The sequence below is a fragment of the Crotalus tigris genome, unplaced genomic scaffold (assembly GCF_016545835.1).
Source record: "Crotalus tigris isolate CLP2741 ecotype Arizona unplaced genomic scaffold, ASM1654583v1 scf7180000018701.437623, whole genome shotgun sequence".
NCBI lineage: Eukaryota > Metazoa > Chordata > Lepidosauria > Squamata > Viperidae > Crotalus > Crotalus tigris.
Window position 1 is genome coordinate 115,244 of NW_024097155.1, and position 23,225 is coordinate 138,468.

The 23,225-nt window shown below is 37.2% G+C and overlaps 1 protein-coding gene across 2 annotated transcripts in view; it reads right to left on the reverse strand.

Moving 5' to 3' along the window:
• Positions 1-392: 392 nt before the first annotated feature.
• Positions 393-23,225, reverse strand: part of STAG2 (stromal antigen 2) — a 41,679-nt gene continuing 18,846 nt past the window's right edge. For both annotated transcript variants that reach the window (XM_039355617.1, XM_039355618.1), the window contains exons 7-34: positions 22,743-22,947; positions 21,121-21,272; positions 20,493-20,566; positions 20,267-20,390; positions 19,645-19,743; positions 19,470-19,549; positions 18,661-18,768; positions 18,318-18,429; positions 17,464-17,581; positions 16,757-16,860; positions 15,835-15,927; positions 15,111-15,200; positions 14,673-14,876; positions 14,341-14,411; positions 13,237-13,324; positions 13,046-13,126; positions 11,830-11,922; positions 10,893-11,067; positions 9,818-9,957; positions 9,412-9,513; positions 8,858-9,006; positions 7,576-7,704; positions 6,090-6,295; positions 5,031-5,220; positions 4,829-4,942; positions 4,060-4,186; positions 3,708-3,785; positions 393-2,570 (exon numbers count right to left, since the gene is read on the reverse strand). In XM_039355617.1, coding sequence (XP_039211551.1) covers positions 2,547-2,570; positions 3,708-3,785; positions 4,060-4,186; positions 4,829-4,942; positions 5,031-5,220; positions 6,090-6,295; positions 7,576-7,704; positions 8,858-9,006; positions 9,412-9,513; positions 9,818-9,957; positions 10,893-11,067; positions 11,830-11,922; positions 13,046-13,126; positions 13,237-13,324; positions 14,341-14,411; positions 14,673-14,876; positions 15,111-15,200; positions 15,835-15,927; positions 16,757-16,860; positions 17,464-17,581; positions 18,318-18,429; positions 18,661-18,768; positions 19,470-19,549; positions 19,645-19,743; positions 20,267-20,390; positions 20,493-20,566; positions 21,121-21,272; positions 22,743-22,947 — 3,330 coding nt within the window. In that variant the 3' untranslated portion in view covers positions 393-2,546. The remainder of the gene's footprint in view (positions 2,571-3,707; positions 3,786-4,059; positions 4,187-4,828; positions 4,943-5,030; positions 5,221-6,089; positions 6,296-7,575; positions 7,705-8,857; positions 9,007-9,411; positions 9,514-9,817; positions 9,958-10,892; positions 11,068-11,829; positions 11,923-13,045; positions 13,127-13,236; positions 13,325-14,340; positions 14,412-14,672; positions 14,877-15,110; positions 15,201-15,834; positions 15,928-16,756; positions 16,861-17,463; positions 17,582-18,317; positions 18,430-18,660; positions 18,769-19,469; positions 19,550-19,644; positions 19,744-20,266; positions 20,391-20,492; positions 20,567-21,120; positions 21,273-22,742; positions 22,948-23,225) is intronic.

Below are 23,225 nucleotides of genomic sequence, written 5' to 3' on the forward strand. Positions count from 1 at the left end.
AGCCAGCCATGCTGAGGGGAAAGGGAGAGGTTTCCATGCTGAGCCATGATGGCTCAGGAATTCTGGGAGCTGAAGTCCATGAGTCATAAAAGAGCCAAGATAGCCTACCCCTGGTCTAGGGTCTCCTGCTTGAGCAGTGGGTTCGACTAGAATACCTTCAAAGTCCTTTCCAATGCTTATTCTGTAGTTTGGTTGTTGGCATAGTGGTGTTTTGCCAAAAGGATCTCATTCCAGGAAAAAATAGTTTAAGATCAGGTCTTCAAAAATATATAGTTCTATTTAAACAGCCTGAATTGTGAATTAAATATACACATGAAAACAGAACAGGGAGGAGACCATCTTTCTCCAACTGAAGAAATAGTTAAGACAATCATATCGCATAACATCTCTACTTTAAATTATTAACCCAATTAGTGCTTTATTCACATTTTAAAAACTTGTACAATTTATTACAAATATAAAACAGTGCAGTTTTCCATACATTATCCCAATTCTGAGACAAACACTTAAAAGACATGGAAAAAGCTTTAATTCTTATAAACATAACATTTTTTATACCATTCACACTTTTATTTTCTTCCTCTACCTTTGATTCAAAAAGATCAAACTTACAACATACTGTAGGTTTATTTTTATTCAAAAAGTTACTTGTCTCAAGACATAAATACAAATCAGAAAACAGTACAATTAGGACGATAGAATGTGGAGGACAACAGGTTAAAGGTAAATATATAAAACATTTTTAGTCTGAAAACATAAAGCTGTAAGAACTGCTTTCACAAAGAAACACTCCTTCAAGAGTAAGAAAAAAAAATCAACAAAATCATATATACAGTCCTCTCAGCAGTTCTATTTAAACGCAGTGGTGTAAAGGAAGAGGGGAGGGGAAAAAAGAAAAGAAATATAGGCAGTATTTTAGACATGTGAATATTTATGCAGAATGGAGTTATGCAAAACTGGCTCTGTGTATTACGTCATGATTTTCAAAATAATTATGCTATCGGGATCCTTTAGAGAATCTATGGTTTATGGCTACCACAGCCCAAGCTTTGATTAATTTTTTTTTCCTTTTGTCTAAGAGGTTCTTCTATTTGCTTAGTTGAGGAAATTATCATATTGCAAGCATATTAAGGCGCATGGAATGATTAGAAATAATATACCTCAAGAACTGAGAGACAACTGACAAAAATATACATTTGTGTTATAAGTTAATATTTCCTTTAAATGTTGTCTAGCTGCCTAAGCATGGCAAAATGAGTAACGTTGAAATGACATAAATCCATGGGTTTTAATTTTTTTTTTAATTTAATTGTGAAAAAGAAGCAATGAAATTCATTTAAAGCTTAGCTTTCAAAGAATATTATGGGGTACTGATGAAGTTCTATTACCCAATTCAATTTACATACAGAAGAAATGTCCTGTAACCTGTTAGAAGTATCATTAACCTGAAGACTGCTTGCAAAGACAGAGATAGATAAAACAATATAAAATACAAATTTAAAAATCATTTTAAAGCATGAAATTCTCATGCTTAAATCTATTTTTTAAACATTGTTAAATTTTCAATATATTTCTGAAACCTCATAATTTTTTAAGTTGGAATTTAAAAGTAAGAAAAAACTAAAACTGCGCAATTATAAAATCAGCACCAATTTTTTTATATATATATATATATTTATACTTTTTATTTAAAATTTAGACCCCTATTCCCACACTCTAATAAGCTGTATATTTTTGTTTAGAATTTTTTTTCTGCAAACATACTACAATAAGCTTATTTGGAGACAAAATACAGTGGCACTACTGGAAGGAATCTCACAATATTACATTTGCTTTTCTTAAAGGACAAGCAAACTCTTAGGGTTAGAGATAGGTAAGCTGAAATATCAGTGCTCTCTGGCAGTTTATGATTCTTAGATATTTCATGAATATGTAACAAGGAAGCCTTGGCATGTGTTGTTTCTTTCTTTTTTTTAATATTCTATAATAATTTCTGAATAAAAAAAATCACTCGTAATTTATTTCCATGATTATCACAACCAAAGTAAAGTTTCTGTGGACCAGAATTTAAACATCACATCAAAAATGTTTTCTTTCATCTAATTACACAGATTTCAAAACCTCAAAAATCAAATCGCCCCATTTTATTTTTACCTGATGCTTTCAAGGATAATCTAGGGAAAAAAAAAACATAATTGCTTGAATATGTTCAACAGATGACAGAAGTGCATACACTAAGCACCTCTTTGATGCTAGGATTATTTTTTAAGTGATATTTATACTATGAGTTGGAAATAAACTAAACGTTGCATAAATAAAATACTGGTTTCCCAACAATAGCTTATCCTCAAGTCGTTTACTTGTCCTTTATTCTTTTAGGCAAAGAAAACTGCCCCTCCAATGTACTGGATCATGTAAGCACACCATTCTCCTTAGAGAAAAAAATCTTGTTCAGAATATCACTGTATCTACACTTTTTTAATTTAAAAATCTCCTCTTCCACAGTAGAAAATGACTTTACCACGGAGTTATTTGCTGAACTAGTATTAAAACATTGATACCCCAAGAACCTAGAAGAAAGAGAAAAAGGTTAAACGGTAAGATTTGTGTCAAAGAGTGAATGCTTTTAGAATACGCACACAGTATTTATCGTTCAAATGACTGATTTCAGAGAGAAATCAGTGATAAAAGCTAGAAACCTTCAATATGTCCCTATCTGTTTCTATCCAGACTGTATTAATGCCACCATTCTAAGGACAGTCTTAAATCCAGGACATCAAACTTATTTTGGAAGAGCTTCAAAACATGGCTACTATTTAAGCTTTGTTTTGAAATTAAAAAACAAAGCCCAACGCTTATAACAACAGAAGAACTACAAGACTTTGCTCAATCAAGTTTAACATGTGCTGCCATCATGTGGTGGCATTTAAGGACACTGGAACTCAACGGAAGCTTTGAAAAGGCTGCAAGTAAAATTATATGCAAATTATCCCATTTGTGATGACCCCCCCCCTTTCCTGTTTGGTGATAAGCAACCAGCAACTGCCAGAATTTCAAGGACCGCAGTCAAAGTGGTTTTTCCCAACCTTTTCCACAGCACTGGTAGTCCTCCACTTATTTCTATTTGTTAGTGATTGTCCAAAGTTAGAACAGCACCAAAAAAAAAAAAAGTGACTTAATCCAGCCCAGGATTAAGAGATTTGCTTAACACCAATGGGGGGGGAAAATTAGGCATGACTCACTTATAACAGCAATGGAAATCCCAACATGAACAGAACAAACCTTGAGTTTTTTGAGGGGAAAATACATTAACAGTGGAGTCAAAGAAATAATAACATGCCCCCTTTACTGGAATGAATGTTCTGTAAATAAATTTTCAGTAAATGTTTTAATCCCGTGCCTATTCGAATTACAGTCATCAACAAGGTAATTTATGCTAAGGTAGTCATCAAACTTTGTGGCCATCCTGAATGTCGCTGGCCCTAGACTCTGGGAAAGACAGCAAAGGCATTCCTTTCCTGTCATTATCATTGATTTCTTCCCTAGTATCAGAAGAAATAGGAAGAGTATGCCCGTTTTATGCTGCAGAGATAATACAGAATTATTCTCAAGAATGCTGAACCATGCCAGCCACCTCCCATCCCGCTTAGAAAGGTCACCCCAGGAAAGAAACTGCAATTCACCCAAACCTGTCACATCTTACTTACAGATTCATCCATGATTGATGCTGGGTCAAAGAAATCTGGCTTTAACTCTGTTCTTTCTCTTCTGTTCTTTGACGGTGGCTAAAAGGCAAAGCAGGTTATCAGTGTATTGGGCTGATTTAATTGTATTTATTCATATAGAGTCACCGGAGCATGTATTTCCCTCCAACTCTGACATAAGAGAGGCCACGTTTGCATACCTCTCCCTAGGAAGAGAAGAGGCTCAGCATTTAAACTAAGACAAATCAACCTTTTAAGTGGAAAAGGCTGTTATAGAATAGAGCCAATCTTCTATAAAGGAAGGAGAATGGTTGGTTTGTTGTTTTGCAACAAGGTGTAAGTAGTTGGTTCTTACTAGGTCTATGTCCATGGTATCAAAGTCCATGCCTTCATTGAGATCCTCGATGCGCCCTTCTGATGACATCATCACATCTTCAACAATGGGCTCTTCATCGTCCTCCATGAGACTAGTGCCACGTCGACTAAAAGACATATAAACACGGTGGCGAATGTCACTCAGTCACGCACCATAGAGTGTTCTTTCAATAAAATTGAAATTAAAAAATTGCCAACCCTGCACGGAAAATTCTTATCATGAAAAGTGTTAACTTTTTGTTAGGAGGCTTAGCCCCACTTATCACATGAGGATTTAAAACACTCCTTTGCTTGGTAATTTCGAGCAGGCTGTTTTGGCCTCATCCAATGTTTCAAGCTCAAAGCCCTTCCGATAAAATCAGAATAAAGAGCCTTAAGACTCTCCTTGAACTCTTAAATGTTCTGGACACCTCTACAGCCAACCCCCGAGGAGTTTATTTTCCATGTCAGTCAAATAATCTTCAGTATCACTCAATATTTATTGGCGAGCGGGGGATTAAGTAAAAAAAAAAACATTTCTCTTTTTCTTGGTAACCCTACATAGATTGATGGTGTTTGTCTGAAACATTAATAATATAGTCCTGCTTTCTATCCAGGAAAATATCTTTGATTTTTTTAGGACGGGGATAGCGGAAAGTTTAATGCTCTCAAGAAGACTGCATAAAATAGTTGCAACACAATTTCTAAGGACCGGTGCCAAAGGCACAAAGCCAGTACCCAGCTTGGGACGACAGTTGTTGTGTACTCACATGGCGTGCTGCAAGTTGGTTCTCAGCTTCACGTAGTTCATAGCTGCCCTCTCCTGCTGCTGCCTGGCTGCTTCCTCCTGCTGTCGTTGAGCCAGCATCCATGTTACCTGCGTGCTTGAAGGAATAACACGTTTCTTTACAAAAAAGGGACAAGGTGTAACATTTGAGCAGGGGCGAGGCATAGGTAAAAGCAAGCATGTACTTGTAGTCGATGGGCGGCTGATGGTGCTCGGCTTGCATGGGGTAGACGCCCATGTAGTTCTCTTCTGGCCGCAATCGTTTGGGCTCCCTCATGATGGTGGAAGTGAGCTGCGGCGCCTGCAGCATGATGGGTGTGTGCATGCTCTGCTCCCTGTTCATCCACATGCTGTCGCTGCTGCTGCTTTCCTCAGCTGGAAACACAAAGCGGCAGCTTTGCATCAAGGCAGAATTCGGGGGCTGCTCGCAGTATATCAGTCCTCTGTGGGCTTCTTGGGGCCTCTCTGAGCTCTTGCCTATGTTTCACCGCCAAGCTAGGTAACATCATCTGCGCTAGCCTAGCCTTCAATAAGCTGTGGGTGTCAGTGCTTACAAAGCATGGTCTACAACAGGGGTCTTCAAACTTGGCCCTTTTATGAATTGTGGACTTCCACTCCCAGAATTCCTCAGCCAGACATGCTGGCTGAGGAATTCTGGGAGTGGAAGTCCACAAGTCATAAAAGGGCCAAGTTTGAAGACGCCTGGCCTACAACATCTGTCTGATTATCATTGGGACGTAATCTTGGTTGGTGTTAATCTAGGCTTTCCTCGTGCGCCGGCAAGCCAGAAAGCACCCTTCTGATGGGAGGTTCTTGATTTATGGAACAATGTAGGGGATATAAATACAGGTAGTCTTCTACTTACGACCACAAAGCAAAGTGGCTAAGTGAGCTGTGCCTCATTTCACAAACTTTTTTTTTGCCATGGCTGTTAAACAAACCTGGCTTCCCCCACTGACTTTGCTTGTTGGAAGGCAGCCGAGGAGCTTACCAATGGCGGTCACAGGCCCCCGGAACAGTGCAACTGCCATAAGTACATGCCAGTTGCCCAGTGTCTGAATTTTGATCACGTGACCTTGAAGATGCTTCAACAGGTTGCAAGTGTGAAAAACAGTCCCAAGTCCCTTTTTTTTTCAGTGCTGCTGTAACTTTTGAATGGTCACTAAACGAATAGTTGTTAAGTGGAGGACTGCCTGTATAAACTCTATACACTAAGGAAACCCACAATAAGTAACACTGCAAACCTTCTGGGAGTTTCCGCTTCCCTGTGGCTGGTTTTGTCTTCTTGCTCCTTACTGTAGACCCTCGATTGCTAATCCCACTGATGACCGACATTGTGTCGTCATCCCCCCCAGCTAGCAAAGAATTCCTGTAAGACATGAGTGGAAGCCACACATCTTCTCTTCGAAGAGACATCTGAAAGGTCATGAACTTCTCCAGGTAAGCATACCTTCAAAAGAAAGAAGGGGCAAGGAATTACTAGAAATACCTCCCAGGTCCTCTCTTGAGTTCACGAATGAACCGTGCCAGATATGACATAGTTACTGCTGCTGTTCAAAAGTCTAATAGAGGAACTACAAAGTTTCACTTATTCTATGAGTAATGATTTTGTTTATAAACGTATGATGTTAAAGTCTGAAGAGAGTTAAGGGTTTTTATGATTTTATTCATTGTATAATTAGTAAACTTAAATAGATTATGTTTAATATGTTTGCATAATCCTGTATTTTGCTCTGGGAAGTCGGGGGGTGGTGGTGGTGGTGGATGGGTTGAAGTTTAAGTAGTTCAGATAAAGTAGAAATAGTCTTATTGTATATAACAGGGGCAGGCAACCTTGGCTCTTTGATGACTGGTGGACTTCAACTCCCAGAATTCCTGAGCCAGCCATGCTGAGGGGAAAGGGAGAGGTTTCCAAGCTGAGCCATGCTGGCTCAGGAATTCTGGGAGTTGAAGTCCACGAGTCATGAGGGGGCCATAGTTCCCCCATGCTGGCTCAAGAATTCTGGGAGTTGAAGTCCACGAGTCATAAAAGAGCCAAGGTTGCCTACCCCTGGTATATAATATTAATGTTTTAATTTTAAGAGAGGAACTGCTCAGGCATTTCCCCTGGACCGCATCAAGAGGGAGGAGAAGAAGGTGAGAAGTAAGTAAGAAGGTTGAGGTGAAGGAGGAGAGGGGGTGAATGAAGAAAAAGAGGGAAAGAAGTAAGTTGGTTTGAGGTGGGATGCAGTTTGGGGGGAAATGGGCGGGCAAGACCAAATGTGGTGTGTATCAATTTGTTTTATTTTTTATCTGAAGTATTTGTAAGATTGTTATGTATTGTAAAGTTGAAAATAAAAATTTTTACAAAAAAAAGTCTAATAGAGGAGAGATAGGGGTGATCCGTGTGATCACCAATTTTCTGATAATATATTTTTGTCACCATCATCATAAACGACAAGTATCAATTAATCTGCAGCTCAACTCTTTTTTTTTTTTAATTTCCCCCCTACTAAGAAAATTACACAAAGCTGGAGAGCAGTTATTTTAACCTGGAAGTTAGAGAAAGATAGTTTACAACTGGAATGAACCAGAGGAAATATTTCTTCTTCCTCCCCTTTCTTGCTAGAATTTTTTGTCCTTCTGTATCCTGAAAAATCAATGAGCAGTTGCCCACCCTGTTTTAAGACCGGTTTCACTGAAAATAAAAATCCCTTAACGAAGCTTCTAAAACACTGTGAAAATACTTACACTGTTTTTTTGTCTTGCCTGAGAAGTTTGGAAGAGAATTCACTCAATATATCAAGAAATGCCAAATTTAAAGGTGGATGGCTTTCTCCTTGTGGGTTAGGCTCTTTAAAAGCAAACTCTATGCCGTCTCTGGAAAACAAAATCAAGAATATTTTTATCGAGTTTTCCTGACACAAAAGAGCTCAACATCAATCCCCGAACAAGTATTTCAAAAGAACAAACGGTATTACATTCCAATCAGTGCTGCTACATTTAAGACATGTGGAGTAAATCATATCCCTTTCTAAGTGAGAAATTTATTTGGGGTCAGAACCAGACTTAGTCATAGCTAGAGGAGATCCAGGACTTGGAACGTGTAATGAATTTAAAAACCAGAGATGTTCATGAGTAAAAAAAAAAAAATGTTTTGCTCAAACCCCAAATGCATCACATTCTGGAAATCGTGCCAAACCACACCAGCTGAGTTGTGGTTCAGTGGAAACAAAACTCAGCAGGAACCCAGAGTAAATTTGTCACCTCCTCAGCACCTCCCACCAGCTCCCCTGGGGGCCATCTGCCCCTGCTCAGAAATCACTGCTGTTTCCTTAGCTTTTTCCATTCTTAGTCACTTGATCTAGCCAGAACAATTGTGTTTCCATCCACAGCCGAGTTTTGGGTTAGACACAATCTACTCGAAACCAGCAGTTTCCTACACAAAACACTTTGCATGTAAATCCAATATATTCCGACAGATGCACTGGATTCTAATCTGTTTTTCCTCTAATTTATGATTCTAGCTCGTGCAGATTAACAGGAGCATGTTGATGTAACTGAGAATGCTGGTTGAGCTGGCCTGCAAAACGTGTCTGGAACTATCCTCAACATTAGCAGGAATAGTGCGCATGGCCAGTAATCTAGAACAGACTTTATCTTATTAAAAAACATTATATAAAGGTTTAAAGTGGGTTAACAGACTAGCAAAGAAACCTAGTCAAATCCATTAGGACAAAGTCATACCAAGAACCAAGAACCAACACCTGTGGCCTTATTTGATGGCGACCACTGATTATTTATTCCAATGTTTTTTCCTCTTCCCATTCTGAGTACGGTATAGGAAAGATCAGGTATGGTGAATAGCATTAAGTATAAACTATATTTAACTCTTATTTATTTCATATCTTATCAATTTTGCTGGGGGGATTTTTTGGGAGGGGGGGGGCTCTTTTCATCTGATGGAAATAAGGAAAAGGATTATGGAGGGAAATTCAATTATTTGCAAAGTAAAGAAAAAGTTAATCATTACTTGTGTAACATAGCAATGGCTTCTCTTGTTTTCAGCTGATCGAGCCCAAATGTTAAAGCAAAGCGCCGAGCCAGTTCCTTAATCCCACTGAAAGATGGCGATGATCTATCAAAATTATATCCATTTTCTTGGATCATCTCATTGAAAAGCTGCGTAAAGAAAACATTTTTTTCCGGATCATAATATAACTTGTGTGTTATTGAACAGCTCTGTTTCAGGAATATTTTAATGCATTTTCTCTCTTTCTCTCTAACATTATTAACTCTTACAAAAAAGCAGACTTCAAACAACATTTTATCTAAACCTTTCAGTATTATAGTTGGCTTACATTTCAGCATACAAATATGCAGGAATGAAAATAGGGTTAAAGACTACTATATAAAAACACAACTATAAAGTTTACTGAATCCCCTAAAAGCTGACCTCTTGCACTTTAACAGCAGGAAATAAATCAATGAAATGTCTGAATGTAGTTTTTCTGGTTCATCTGAATACTAAGGTTCTCTGTCTTTAACCAATAACCAGTATGATTATGTGGGACAGCAAAAACATACCTGCTGTAAACTGAGAATCAACGTCTTTGCACACTGAATTTTGTCTATTTGCCTCGTTTTACTCATTGTTTCTTTGATGATATCTCCGTAGTCGTTGTAATACTAGCAGGATAAAAACACAGATAGTTTAACTTCAATTAGAATAAAAATATTTATTTGTGAGTACCATGAGAAAATGTTGGGAGGCAAAGTGCGGAACTAAAAGTAGTTCACCTCAAACTGAAGTAACAATAACTTGCTTTAAATATGTTCGTTTAATTTCTGCTTCTAGCCAAGGCAACGAGAGTTAACCAGAAGGACTCCCTTCATAATGAAGAAAGAAGCCTCCAGAGATTTAATACAACTACATTCATTCTGTATTTTTATATGAGAACCTCAGATTCCCTTCCCTGTAGGCTTTCATTACCTTCATATATTGCTTAAAAATATCTGCAGCAGTGTTCATTTCCACCACGGTATATACAATAAGTTTACAAAAAGCCGCAAGCAAATTTCTTCTTTTGTGCAAAGCTTCTATCTTACTAGCTTCATCATCCTGCTGTCCATCTTTAAAAAAAAGAAAAAGAAAAAAAGAATGTATATGAGCATTCATTCAGGGACAGGTGTTTAGATATGATTTTGGTATCAACTGCATCTTTATAACCTGTTTTTGCCCTGCAATATTCAAACAGGGTAACAGTTCATAGCAAGAGAATGAATCCAATGCTTTCTTAGCTACCAAAAGATTTAAAATAGTACAGTCCCCATTAGTATTACTTTCAACTGACCTATTTAGAAAAGCCTTTATGTCTCTGAATTCCAAAATCAACAAATTAACAAAACCTTTAAAAAGATATAAGCTAAACTCTTAAGAGTAGCTGGTGGTAACTTTTAAAGCTGGTTTCAGGCCTCCAGTCATTTTTTTTTTCCAAGCACCCGAGCAATAGAATTTTAGGGAGGTTCAGACAACAGCTCACCAAATGCACATCAGAAAAAGTCAGAGCGCACCAAGGACTCCCTCCATCAGAAAAACTTAACAATAGCTTCAAGAGCAACGTCACCCAAGATAAGATGAAAACAGAGCCCAAGGGCTCTCAGTTTTGCAGATGAGAAACACATAATTCCAGACTTTCTCATAGGAAAAAAAAAAAAAAAACCCTCAGCAGGACAAGTAAGGCTGAGCAAGTTGTATCTCTACATCTCAAAGCGAACAGGACTAAAGTCCTACTCTTTTCTAACTGAGCAACTTCCTTTGGAGACCAACTCAGTACTCCGTGGAGATCAAGCTCTAACCCTGCAATCTCCAGTTGCAACTTCCATGTATGACTAAGTATGTATGTGTGTGTGTGTGTGTATGTATGTATACACACACACACACACACACACACACACACACACACACACACATATACATATATAGTACAACTCAAGGAGAAAAAAACATTGTTAGAACTCTGTTGCTACCGAGAAGAAATCAGAGACACCTTTCCGCAGCCCCATACCTGTGCTGTTGCTATCGTCATCCTGGTCAATAAAGACATGATCAAGAATAAAACTCAGGAGTTCAGATTGTAAGGAAGAATCGGGAGTGTAAACTAATGGCTCTAACATGTCACGTCCTCCTGACATGATCTGATGGCTGAAGATCATTAACACATCGCATAAAATAGTGAAGGCCTGCAATGGAAGGAATGAGATGCATTGTTATAAGAGAGAGAGAGAGAGAGAGAGAGAGAGAGAGAGAGAGAGAGAGAGAGAGTGTAACTAACTTATCGCAAGTCAAGCCTCTAGAAAGCTATGTCCTTAGAACAGTGGATCCCTGGCGGAGGACACAATGTCATCACAAGGAGTCCGCAAAGGTTTGAAAAATGTTAAGATTTAAACCTTGCGATAAGTCTTGGAGGTTCGTGGCCACAAAAGGTATTTAAAGGGGGTCTGTGGTGAAGGAAAGGCTGAAAACCACTGCCTTAGAAAATGGTGTTAACATACCTGACTCCATTTTTTAAGTATTGTCTCAATGCAAAACTGTCCCATTGAACAGAAGTCAATTCAAAGTCATTACTTGGAACTAACACATTTACTATTAGTTTTGACAGCATTATGTTTTCTTGTATTTACTGTACACTTTTTACCTTAGCTGTACTGACTGTTAATAATGAAATTATGCTATCTTTTATACAAATATGTGACTTGGCACCTTCTTAGGTTTTGCCCTTTCACAAAGTATACAAACCTCTCCTTCTACTTCAACACAGTTGGCAGGACAAAAATTAAAATAAAACAAAGAGCTTCAGGTCTGTTTCATTAACCAGGGCGCGCAAATAACGCTACACTTTCTTACATACAACTGTTAGTGCCAGTGAAAAATTAATTTTGCGTGAAAAGCATCTAACTGCTTACACACAGAGAAATGATCCGATATTATAATCCGTGACTAACCTGTTCTTTAACAGCAGTATTTACATTGGTAAGGTAGTGCTGACAGATTTGACAAAAAACTCTCATCTGTTTCTTTAAGCGTAGAAGGTCCTCCTTAGAAATGAAAGAATATTAAACAGTGAGTAAGTTTATTTTGAATTGTGCTCGCATAATGAATAGAAATGAGTAATTTTTTTTTAAGAAATGGAGAACTTTTTCTATGGAGGTTGAACAATAGTGTAAAACTTCCCATAATAGCTTCAGATTGTTTGATCTTTCTCTGGTCCTATTTCTGCAAATCAGAAAAAGAGATTCTATCTCCTTTCCATCCCTCTTTTTTTTTTAATTAAAAGTTTTAAAAAATTTTTACAGTATATAACCCAGATCCCTCCCACCCCTCCCCCAGTTCCCAGAGCTGATTACAGGGTTACAAATAAGCAATCATAATCTAATTAACATTACCCAACTCTACTAACAATCAAATCCATAACATACTTTAACTCCTTTTCAAAGTAAATATTAACAAATTAAAAACCAAAAATAATAATATAATTAAACAATACTAAAAATAATATCTTTCCATCCCTCTCTTATTGCAAAGAGAAAGTTACTCTCAAGTTACTATTGCCAAAGTCATTTTTTTTACTCTGAATGTACTTCAAGTGGAGTTTTTTACCCCAATATAGCTGCATGTGCACACATACACAAACATATACAAACACAGGATTTGAGGATATTGTCAGCTTCCCAAGAAGGAACCCTAAACATTTGTACAATGGCCCATTATACCTGACTTTGTACAGATAGTCCTCAACTTACAGCTATTTGTTAAGTGACTGTTCAAAGTTAGAATGGTATATAAAAAAAGGAGACCTGTGAACATTTTTCACACTTACGAGGCATTGCAGCATCCCCATGGTCGTGTGATAAAAATGTGGATGCTTGGCAACTGGCATGTACTTGTGACAGTTGCCGTGTCCCGAGGTCATGTGATCACCTTTCGCGACACCTTTCGGCAAGCAAAATCAATGGGGGAAGAAGCCAGATTCATTTCACAACTGTGTTACTAACTTCACAACTGCAGTGCTTCGCTTGAAAACTGTGTTAAGATGCGTCATAAAATAATCACTGTCTCACTTAACAACAGAAATTTTGGGCTTAATTATGGTCTTAAGTCGAGGATGACCTGTACTCCATTCCCACAGACCCAAGTTGTCCCGGTGCTGCCAGCACCTACCTTTGTAGAACTGCTCTCAGCTACTTTTGCTAGCTGCCAGAGGATTACATAGTGAGTACACTGCAGTGCGTGAATAACTATCTGTGTTTCAAAAAAAAAGAAGAAAAAGTTTGAGAATAATAAGGTATTATCGCTCTCAGCTTGCTATTATGTTATATTGTCCTTTTAAAGCAATATATACATATACTAACCTGTTCAGGCATATCTCCATTCTCAATGCCTGTTTTTAGTAACTTGTAGTTACAACTAAACAAGTCCCACCTTGACAGGTCATGTGCACTGAAAATTAAAACAAAACAAAAAAACATGAATGTTTCTAATTCACTGTTTCTTCTCACACTGTACTGAACTGATAGCACAAGCAGTGGCTGTTGCCATCAAATAACTGAATGATCACCCCTTGTGACATGCTTTGTACTCTGCTACACGCTACTGTCAAAGAGTTCCAATCTGAGCACAAAACCCCAATCCGCGGAGATGCAAAGTTCTAGCCATTTATTGATTTGATTTTCACTCCAGCTTTATTACTGTTTCTAATTCAACGTACCTAGTACTTCTTTCTCCTATTTCCCCCAAAGCAACAACCCTATAAGGTGAGCTGGTCTAAAAGAGTGGGACTGGCCCAAAGTAGCCAGCCAGCTGTCATGCCTAAGGCAGAATTAGAACTAACTGTCTCCTGGTGGTCACCCAGCCGGCTTTCGTGCCTAGGTGGGACTAGAACTCCCAGTCTCCTGGTGATTGGACCAATGTCACCCAGGTGATTGTCACTGCTAAGGTGGGACTAGAATTCACTCTCTCCCAGTGATTGGCCAAAGTCACCCAGCTGGCTATCCTACCTAAGGTGGGACTAAAATTCACTGTCTCCTGGTGGTTGGCCCCAAATCACCCAGCCATCTTTCATGCCTAAGGCAGGACTAGAACTCATGGTCTCCTGTCCCTAGGTCAGCACTTTAACCATTAGAACATTCGCCTTTGCCCTCAACTTATTTTCTTTTAAAGAGTGCCACATAGATGCACGTATAAATATGCTTTTTATTCTGACTAAATAACCTAAGTATATAGAATGCATCCAAGTGTCCTGGTATCATTTTTTCTGCACTATCTAATATTATTGTCAGTACCCATTAAAGGTAGAATGAGGAGAGTGATCCTACCAAGACATGGCAGAAGCTGAAACCAAACTGAAAGTAACTGGATTTTTTTTTAATGTACGTACCATAAAACAACTCATAAAGTATCTATAAAGAAACAAAATCAAGACAAGCAAAAGGTGGACAAGCTATTGCTGCACTTACTTGTGAAAAGCAGAAATTCGTTTTAATGTTGATAAGACCTGATATGCATCATCTTCATCAGGTTCTTCACCCTAAGTTTAACAAGTTGTAGAGTTGCAATTAAACCAATGATTTCAAAAAGCCAAAGGATAAGCCTCTGCTCTATTTTAATATCAAGACATATTCAACCAAAATGTGAAGTATTATTTATTGGCGAAACCTACACCGCAATCCCTGCTGTTTATTTGGTCCTGGCTTTTTTAAATTTTGCAAAGGGCAGCGAGGAAAGCAAAAAGGGACAAAAGGGTAACTTGAAAAGTTAAGACCTATACAGTGAGAGAGAAAATACGTACCTCCTGCAGAAAATCTTCAAGAAGCCGGTTGAATTTATCGGCTAGTTCATCTATTAGCTGGCTTCTTGCAATATCTACTCTGTTAAAGATGGTGAACTCCTCATTACAGAGGGCATGGTAGGTTTTAGAACAAGCTTCCAAAACATCGGTGTCTGTGTGCTTTTCTACAATATCCCGGATCTGTCGTAATAAGGCATCCAAATGCTAGCCAACGGAAAGCAAAAACAAACAAGAATTAATCAATCATCTGTTTTCTGATGCATCTGTTCGAATTCCTGTTCCCTCATCTCCACCGCAGCCCCTTGTTCCAAAAGAACTGTGTTTTAATTGTTGTGATAGTACAAACAACCATTTATTTAGCTGCAGAGCCCAAGGACAGGCCAGCCTTTGACTAAAGGTTCTGCTCAGTTTTCATCCAGTTCTTTTTACATGGCTTACCTTTTCTAATCTCCCCGTTGTGTAGATTTCCAAATCAAAATATTGTGGCAACTGTAACAAGTTGGTGATTTTCTCTGCATCTACAGAATACTGTGGATATTGAAAACAATTCATTAAATCCCATACATTTCCCCATATCGGTGTTTGTTTTTCACAGTTCGAAAGATGAGTTTCATTAAGAAATCTAAAATATTCATTTTGGATCATTCAAGGTCTTAGATAATGTTGACCCAGAATTAGCAAACATTGTGCAGTAAACATCATCTTTAGTTTTAGATTTGGGGAAAAAAAATTAATCTGAATGCTACATTAAGGTTCAGAAAGCTTAGCAAAAAGACCAGTCCCCAGGAGGAACTAAAAAAATACACTTTGGAAAACATGGAGAACTGTCACCAATAATAATTTTATCAAAACAGAGAAATCAATTATTTACTTTGTAATATGACAACTTCTTGTGCAACTGTGACATAAGTATTGTAGATAACCAGGCTGAGCCCGACTTTGGGGTTGCATGTTCCCACAATAGACCTAAGCCCGCCCTCCATGAATTTCATTGACTCTAATCCAGCTACAATTTGCTTTCACTATTAGTAGATCAGAGTCTTGTGCATAGATACCATGAAATAAACTTGTCGTAGTTTTGAACTCTGTTCCAGCTCCTGGTTTCTTGCGCTTGGCAAACAGGCCATCAACACAGAAACAAAAATAAAAAAATCACACTCACTTTTGCTAAGAGCTGAGGAAGTGCAATAGCAAAAAGCTCTGTGATCTTAGTTCTGTCATCCAACTGGGTTTTCTTCTCCTTTGCTGTAAGGACCTAGGTCAAAGAACAATCAGCAGCAGGATCAAAGGACTGACATTACCAGGATCTGTTTGATGCAACCCCAAGATGCAATTCATTAACAGGCAACGTGTTGTACATGAGCTAAATCCAACTACATTTCAAGAAGGATCTGTATTCTCAGAATTAAGACATTATTCCCAACATCCTTCCAAACATGACATTCTATTATTCTAAAGAAACTGTTTCAGTCACCATTCAGAGAGAGTTGAGATTTTCACCAACATATGCTCAAGCGTGACTAAAGAAAGGGAATGCAGTAGATGGCTGAGCAGCTTTAGAATGACAGTACTGCAAATAAATTTTGTTGCACGGCTTTTTTTAACAGTCACCAGAATTATGCTGTACTGTAACATTTTTATCTAAAAATTAAAATTAAGTGCTATGACTGTATCAAGCAAACAAGCCTAGGATTTCAAGACCTTCAATGGTTCACTCTGACCCCCAAAATAGAAGATTACTGATGCTAAAAATAACATGTTTTCAATGTCTAGTGTAGGCATGCACCCTGATACCAAAGAGATGATGTTATACAGCTATTTTGAATTGCACACAGTGTTATTACAATGAAAATGAAATGTTAAAGGCTAGTGCATAATTTTCTTTTAAATTATAAGTTATTTTAACATTTCTTTCAACAACTGTGATTCCACTGCTGATGTAATACACCCTGACTCAAAACCGAAATACAGTGGAGAATTATTAATAAACATTTTTCTCTGAAAAAACTCATTAAAATTAGCTGGACAATATATTAACATTATTATTCATAGCATATTTTTTTAAAATATATATATATATATACCCGTTTTCCTGTGCCTCTTCCTACAGGGGGATGACATTCAGCTGCTTGTCTAATTGTACACAGCATTATTTCAATTAACGCACTTTCCTGTTTGTCTGTTAAAGCTGCAATTATTAAAAAGAAAATGTAATTTCTTTTAATCACGTGTTTAAGAATCAATCACTTGAACATGCCATAAGATTTAATCACAAGAATTGTTAATGAAATGTTTTGTTTTGTACCTCAAATTAAAACCTGCAAACTAGTATACCAAATTAGCTACTGTCAAGGCACCAGAACTAAAAAGAAAACAAATTGATCTAGAAGGAATACTTAAAATCTCATAAGGAAGCTTTTCCAAACCTCTTAATCAAAGTTGTCTTTGAATTTAAAGATTTAACAAAAAAAACCTGCTCTATGTTCATAGGTAATGAAACACACTAGCAATAATTAGAATTATTACTACTGTTTAATCATTTTAACTGCTCATTTTTCCAAATAAATTAATTTTAGAGATGTATCATAGGTCATTTCTGTAAAAAATCTGAAAAATTAAATTAACCTGATCACAATGTCTAAACTTATTTATTCAAAATTTTATTTCATTTTTAGTTTGCATGAGTTGCCAGTCTTTGTTGGTTGAATGTCTTTTTCTTTCTTGAAGTTAGGGACAACTGTCCTGGCAAATGCATTTTAAAACATGCTGTAAAAATAGAGTGAAGTCTTACGTTCTTCTCCATTTAGGGGTTCTTCCAACAGAAGGCTATTCATACATTCCCAGTCCTTCAAAAGGTCAGTTGCACAATCCCACATGCTGTCCACCAAGTAAGCAGCATGCTCGTGTAACTGGAAAAGAGCATTTTGTGAAAAACTTCCCCAAAGTCTTAAACCATCAAGCACTATTTAAAAAAAGCAAACACCTTCTGTAATTTAAGGGAGACAATTTTTTTTTTGTAGAAGAAAGGCACGAGCTCTGTGCTAAAAAAGTTGTGTTATTTGCCTCGGGTCCCATCATGTACTTCTCACTTTTTAATATTACTTTTAATCAACTAAAACTTGCTCGCTAAATTTACTGGATTTCAATTAGCTTTGCAATCCAAATTACCCTTTACTGGGTAGCTCAAACTGTAGCAACCTTCTTGGAAAAATTCCAAGACAGACAATTGCTATCTTTCCTCTCTGTCCCACATTCTTGCACCATTAAGATTTTCAATATTGAGCAGAGTTAGGGGGCCAATTTGGAGGTTCTTATAAACAAGCATACACAATATAAATAGAATCAGAAGTACAAAGATTGCCCTGTCTTGCAACAGCATTTAAAAGACTTCTAACTTTGGCACACTAATAAATTTACACAAAGTTCTCGTAACTATATTCAGCTACACAATAATTAAAGGAAGCTTTACTTAAAGATCTACAATATATTAGTACAATCGTCATATGGATTGAGCAGTTTACAAAATATTGCAAAGTCACAGGCGATTCTTCCTAAGAAATGGAACTTAATTTGGCTCAACAGAAAGCACAGACAAAACACTTCTGAAGAATACTTTGATAGAATAAGTAAGGTATGTGCACATACCTCACTTTCCAAAAAGAAAAATACTAATGTTTTGACAAGATTAGCATTTGGACCTTGCCTTCCTCTTCTCTTAAGAATTCCATCTTCCTCAGGGTCTCTGCGACTGAAAAGCCTTTCCAGGGGGAAAAAAAAGGAGGGGTGGGTGGGAGAGAAACATATTTGTACAGAGTTAGCTAAAAATAAAAGTGTTCTTGACACGTAACAGACTTAGTCCTAGTTGCTCCAGAGGAAATCCCAATTCCCCATGTGGGGAACCACTAGCTTTATCTAAATGGCCCAGCGATTCAGCTCTTGTCAAATTCACAACTGTAGTTCCTTTACTGGAAGGTCACTTTCTCCTTACTTTTTATAAAGGAATTCTCCTGCTGCGACAGCCACTGGACGATGAGCTGAGTAAACCAGATGGTAGACATTTTCACAGTCTTCTGCAGTCAGAACTTCTTCGCTACTCCTAAAAATGCAGTTAATTAATTATTAAAATGCGAACCAAAAAAGGCATAGGTGGTCCTTGCCGTTGTAACTTGATGGCCGTCCAAAGTTACAACGGCACTAAAAAAAAACTGGCTTATGACCGTTTCTCACACTTATGACCATCCCCAGGATCAGTGACTCATATTTATGACAGTTGCCGCGTCCTGGGGTCTTTTGATCGCCTTTTGTGACCTTCTGACAAGGGGGAAGCCAGGTTCATTTAACAACTGTGTTACTAACTTAACAACTGCAAAGAAAGGTCATAAAATGGGGCAAAATGTACTTAACAAATTTCTCACCTAGCAACATAAAGTTTGGGCTCAACTCTGCTCGTAAATTGAGGACTCTCTGCACTTAAATACTACTGGAATAAAATAGAGGTGGTTACTTTTAACTGTAGATTACCTGAATTCTAAATACTCAATTTAAAGCAAGGTTGTTTGTCTTGGAGTTATATTTAAGTCACTGAAGAGAAACTTGAAGATGGACCTCTGGGAATCTCACTAATGTCCGTGAACTTTTAGCAGCATGGACAACACAAAATTACGCATGCAATTTTTTCTCACTGAAGCATGACACCCTAAAAAGAATTTTCTGTCTACAAAGGGTTGAGAAACTGCATGTATACAAAGGGACAATACCACAGTATCTATTATTTGAAATAGGATTTGAAACACTTACTGTAAAACAAGAGTAAGTAGTTTTATTGCTTGTACCGCAACATCGTATTCTTTGTCAAGAGTCATAGATACAATTCTGTCCTAATAGGAAGAATATTCAGTTTGTAAAATTAAAACTGTTACAATGGAGAACATGGGATATTTCTTTAAAAGGAAAAGATAGAATGAACACTAACCTTGAACCGGCTGGTGAAGAGTTCCAATTTTGAATTCAGCTCTTTATTGTAGTAAAGCCCTTGCAAAGCTGTAAGACATTTGAGTCTCACTTCCCCTTGCTAAAAAAAATAATAAACAGGAAATAAATAGCAGTTCTCCAGTTTTCATTTTTCAACACGGGACAATATGTTAATTAGTTTTTAGAGCTCCACGTTTTTATTGTGATTTCTGTTACTGGGGCCATTTGTTAAATACGGAATTACAAGGGGAAATTAATTTCTTATAAATGAAACAAACTCCATCAAGCTGAGAAAGTTTACAGTTCCAACAGCAACACTTTCAACTCAGCCTTGAAGCAGACTGAAAACCAAGGCAATAAAGATCTGTTGTTTGAAAAATGGTTTTATTAGGTCCTACCTGGTAGAGAAATCCAACATTATGATTTTATCAGGTACACCCTTGCTGTCAGACCATTTGGATACTAAACTCTTGATATGTAAAATTGAGTTATTTCTTGCTTAAAAGTAATCATTACAATAACTGATTACTTTTAAGTGAGAAGTAACTCAATTACAAGGTGGGCTAAGAAAAACGGAAGTGTCAATTTTTGTGCCTTATTTTCTCTAGGATTCAACACCCTACCTTGTCATGCATTGTCCACCCCACATATTTTAAATAGCTGTCATTGAGAAAGGCATCACTATACATCTTCATCCAAATTCCAATTTCTTCAATACATATTGCTCTAATCTCAGCAATTGCATCCCTGGGGATAAAAAGGACAATACATAAAGAAAATGAAGAGTGTGGTGTAAAAAAAAAAAAACACCCAGAATTTAGACTGAATACACACAGCAACTGGACTCACCTGTACCTATGAACAAAAACACCCTTAAAAATCGCATTCATCATGTTTTCTATTTCATCCTGATTTTCTTGAAGCTGAAAAACATAGGAACTGCCAAATGAACGTGCTGCAGTTTTACAGTTACATGTTTAGGCAATAAAACAATACAAAATTAATAGTTATTTGAAAGGTTAGATCACAGGTACATGGCTAGCTCTGGAATTATGGGAGCTGAAGTCTACCTGTCCTTTTAAAAAGGCCATAGTTGCCCACCCGAAGAACCCATTCCTGGCTTCCATTTGACTTCCCAAGTATGCTAATTTACTTCTTTCCAAGGGTCGGGAAGAGGAAATAAAGAGTTGGAAAGAAATGTTGTGCTTTAATTGAATCTCAAGAGATTCACTCATTCCTTTTACTTGGGGTTAAGTCTTTGGGACAACAGATTTCTACATGTTTGCCTTAACAGCAAAGAGATGATAATGTGTATTTCACAGGCATCAAATGACAGCACAATTCTTTTTTCAATTGAAAAGTTCAGGAAGGTTTTTCATGAAATTTTACATCAAACTTTTTTTTTTTGGGGGGGGGGGGGAATACAAATATTCCCCATAGTTATGTAACCATTAAACTAGTGGGCAAAGGTTCTAACCTCCTTCCTTTTCTGCAGTAACAGTTCCAGTCTATCGTTAGCTCGTTTTCCAATTATTTTATTTCGTTCCGTCTCGTACTGTCGTTGTGTATTGTCCATATTAATGCTCAAATTTAATGCCACGTTCACTAATGCGGTCATTAGCTTCATAGCTGTAAAGGGCCAAGAGAGAACGAAAATCAGTCATAATGTAGAATAATATAATCAACAAGCCTGAACAATGATATTGATACAAAAAATGCCTTACTACACTAGATGCAAATGCAGGATTGTTGGGGTTTTTTTGGAGGGGGGGAAACAGCAGGAGAGAGTATTAAATTATGCTGTCTTCGAGTTTCAAAAGGAAAAATGGCATATAAATAAATTTTACTAAGGTTTTGAATGATTAATTTCAGGATTATGAATCTATTTTATACAAAGGCAATATTCATTAACTGAATGGTTCAGCTACATGTAGTGAAGAGATAGGTAAGAGACTCATCACAATGAAAACTGAGAAGGAGCACAAAATTCATGCAACACTTTTCATGTTTTATCACAGGGCAATAATTAAAATTCACATGTGCCATCTGATTTTGTTTGTTTACATTATTTACATTTTTATCTATCTGCCTACTGACTACTTAGGATCTTTTGAAAAGACACATGAAAGTGAATTTAATTATGTTGCTCACTTACAAAAGGGCTTACATAACTCTTTTTGTATAAGAAGGAACATAACAATTGTTACAGTTATTCTAGTGTGATGTGCTGAACTTTGAAAAAGGGTCTGGAAAACACCCCCAGGAAACCACCTCTCACTCATTTAATGGCTGTTTTATTATTTCTGCTCTTTGAAGATAGTTATCAAGCTGCTGCCTGAAAAACTGGATGGTTTATTCCTCCCACTCCAAAATAAATTCATATCAGACTTCCAATGGTGGTTTGATGGTTCATATTTTTCTGGAAAAATGTTTCTTTCTAGAGCAGGAAGTAGTTTCTAGTATTCTCACACAGAGGAAATCAGGGCACGCCTGAGACTAACTGTCCATTCCACAAGCCTATTATGAAGCAAATTTAAGTTGCTGAATTTGGGAAGCCTGACTTTGTAGTTCCAGAGATTAAAAGCTGGTGATGAAGGCTTCGCTTGGGCTAAAAGTCAACTATAACATCCTTGAACCACATTCTACTAAAGCAATTATTCTTCTGTCATTGTAGACTGATGGCTTTTTACCCATTGAAGGGATACTGGGGGGGGGGGGGCGGTCCTTGGTAAGTTTCACAAGGAAAAGCATTTTATTTTGTTAAATTTATATTTCAAAGAAATAGAGCAGCACCTTTCAAACACTTTGCACACCGAGAGCAGTTAGAGGAGGTGTCTTAAGCTCAGCATGTTGGCCAGTTTCTTAATTTTTAACTTTAAAACTACCTGAGTTTATCCCTGCTTACAGGAAATGGAACAAAAGGATATATGTGAAACCTAGGCCAAAAACAAATAAATAAATAAAAATCATTTCCAAGTTTCTCTTAGACTCCTAGACTTAAATCTTTTAAAATAAAAACATTTCAGAAAATTTAGAAGAAACTTAACAATTGGGATTATCTTTCAACTTTTTTTTTAATCAAGCTGATGAATGTTTTACCTGCCAGTGTGCTAGTATGTCGAAATGCCCTGACTTGAGAATCTGATAGTCCTGTAAGTAGTGAAATCACTGTATCCATCATGTACTCGTCATATATGATGCTATACTGACACTGCCGGACCAAGACTCCAATGAACTCACAAAAACTTGATTTAAATTTCTTCCACTGAGGACCAGCCATGGTGAGCGGATAATCCCCACTGTCCTAGAATATAGAATGTGTCAATTGCACAAAAAGTAATGCATTATATCTTGCTAGTTACAAGATGAAAATGTCCTGATGAACCAAGAGGGATTTTATTCATCTTCCACACAGATCAGGGTCTCACAACAGACAAGATTTGTATTTTAATCGCAATTTATGTTTCCCCAAATATTATTTTATTCTTTTGTTCACAGACCAAAGACAACCAGAAAATAATTTTTAAAAAGTTAACGTAAAAAAGGTAAATATATATAGGAAGTTAATGGTCGCTTAGCAAC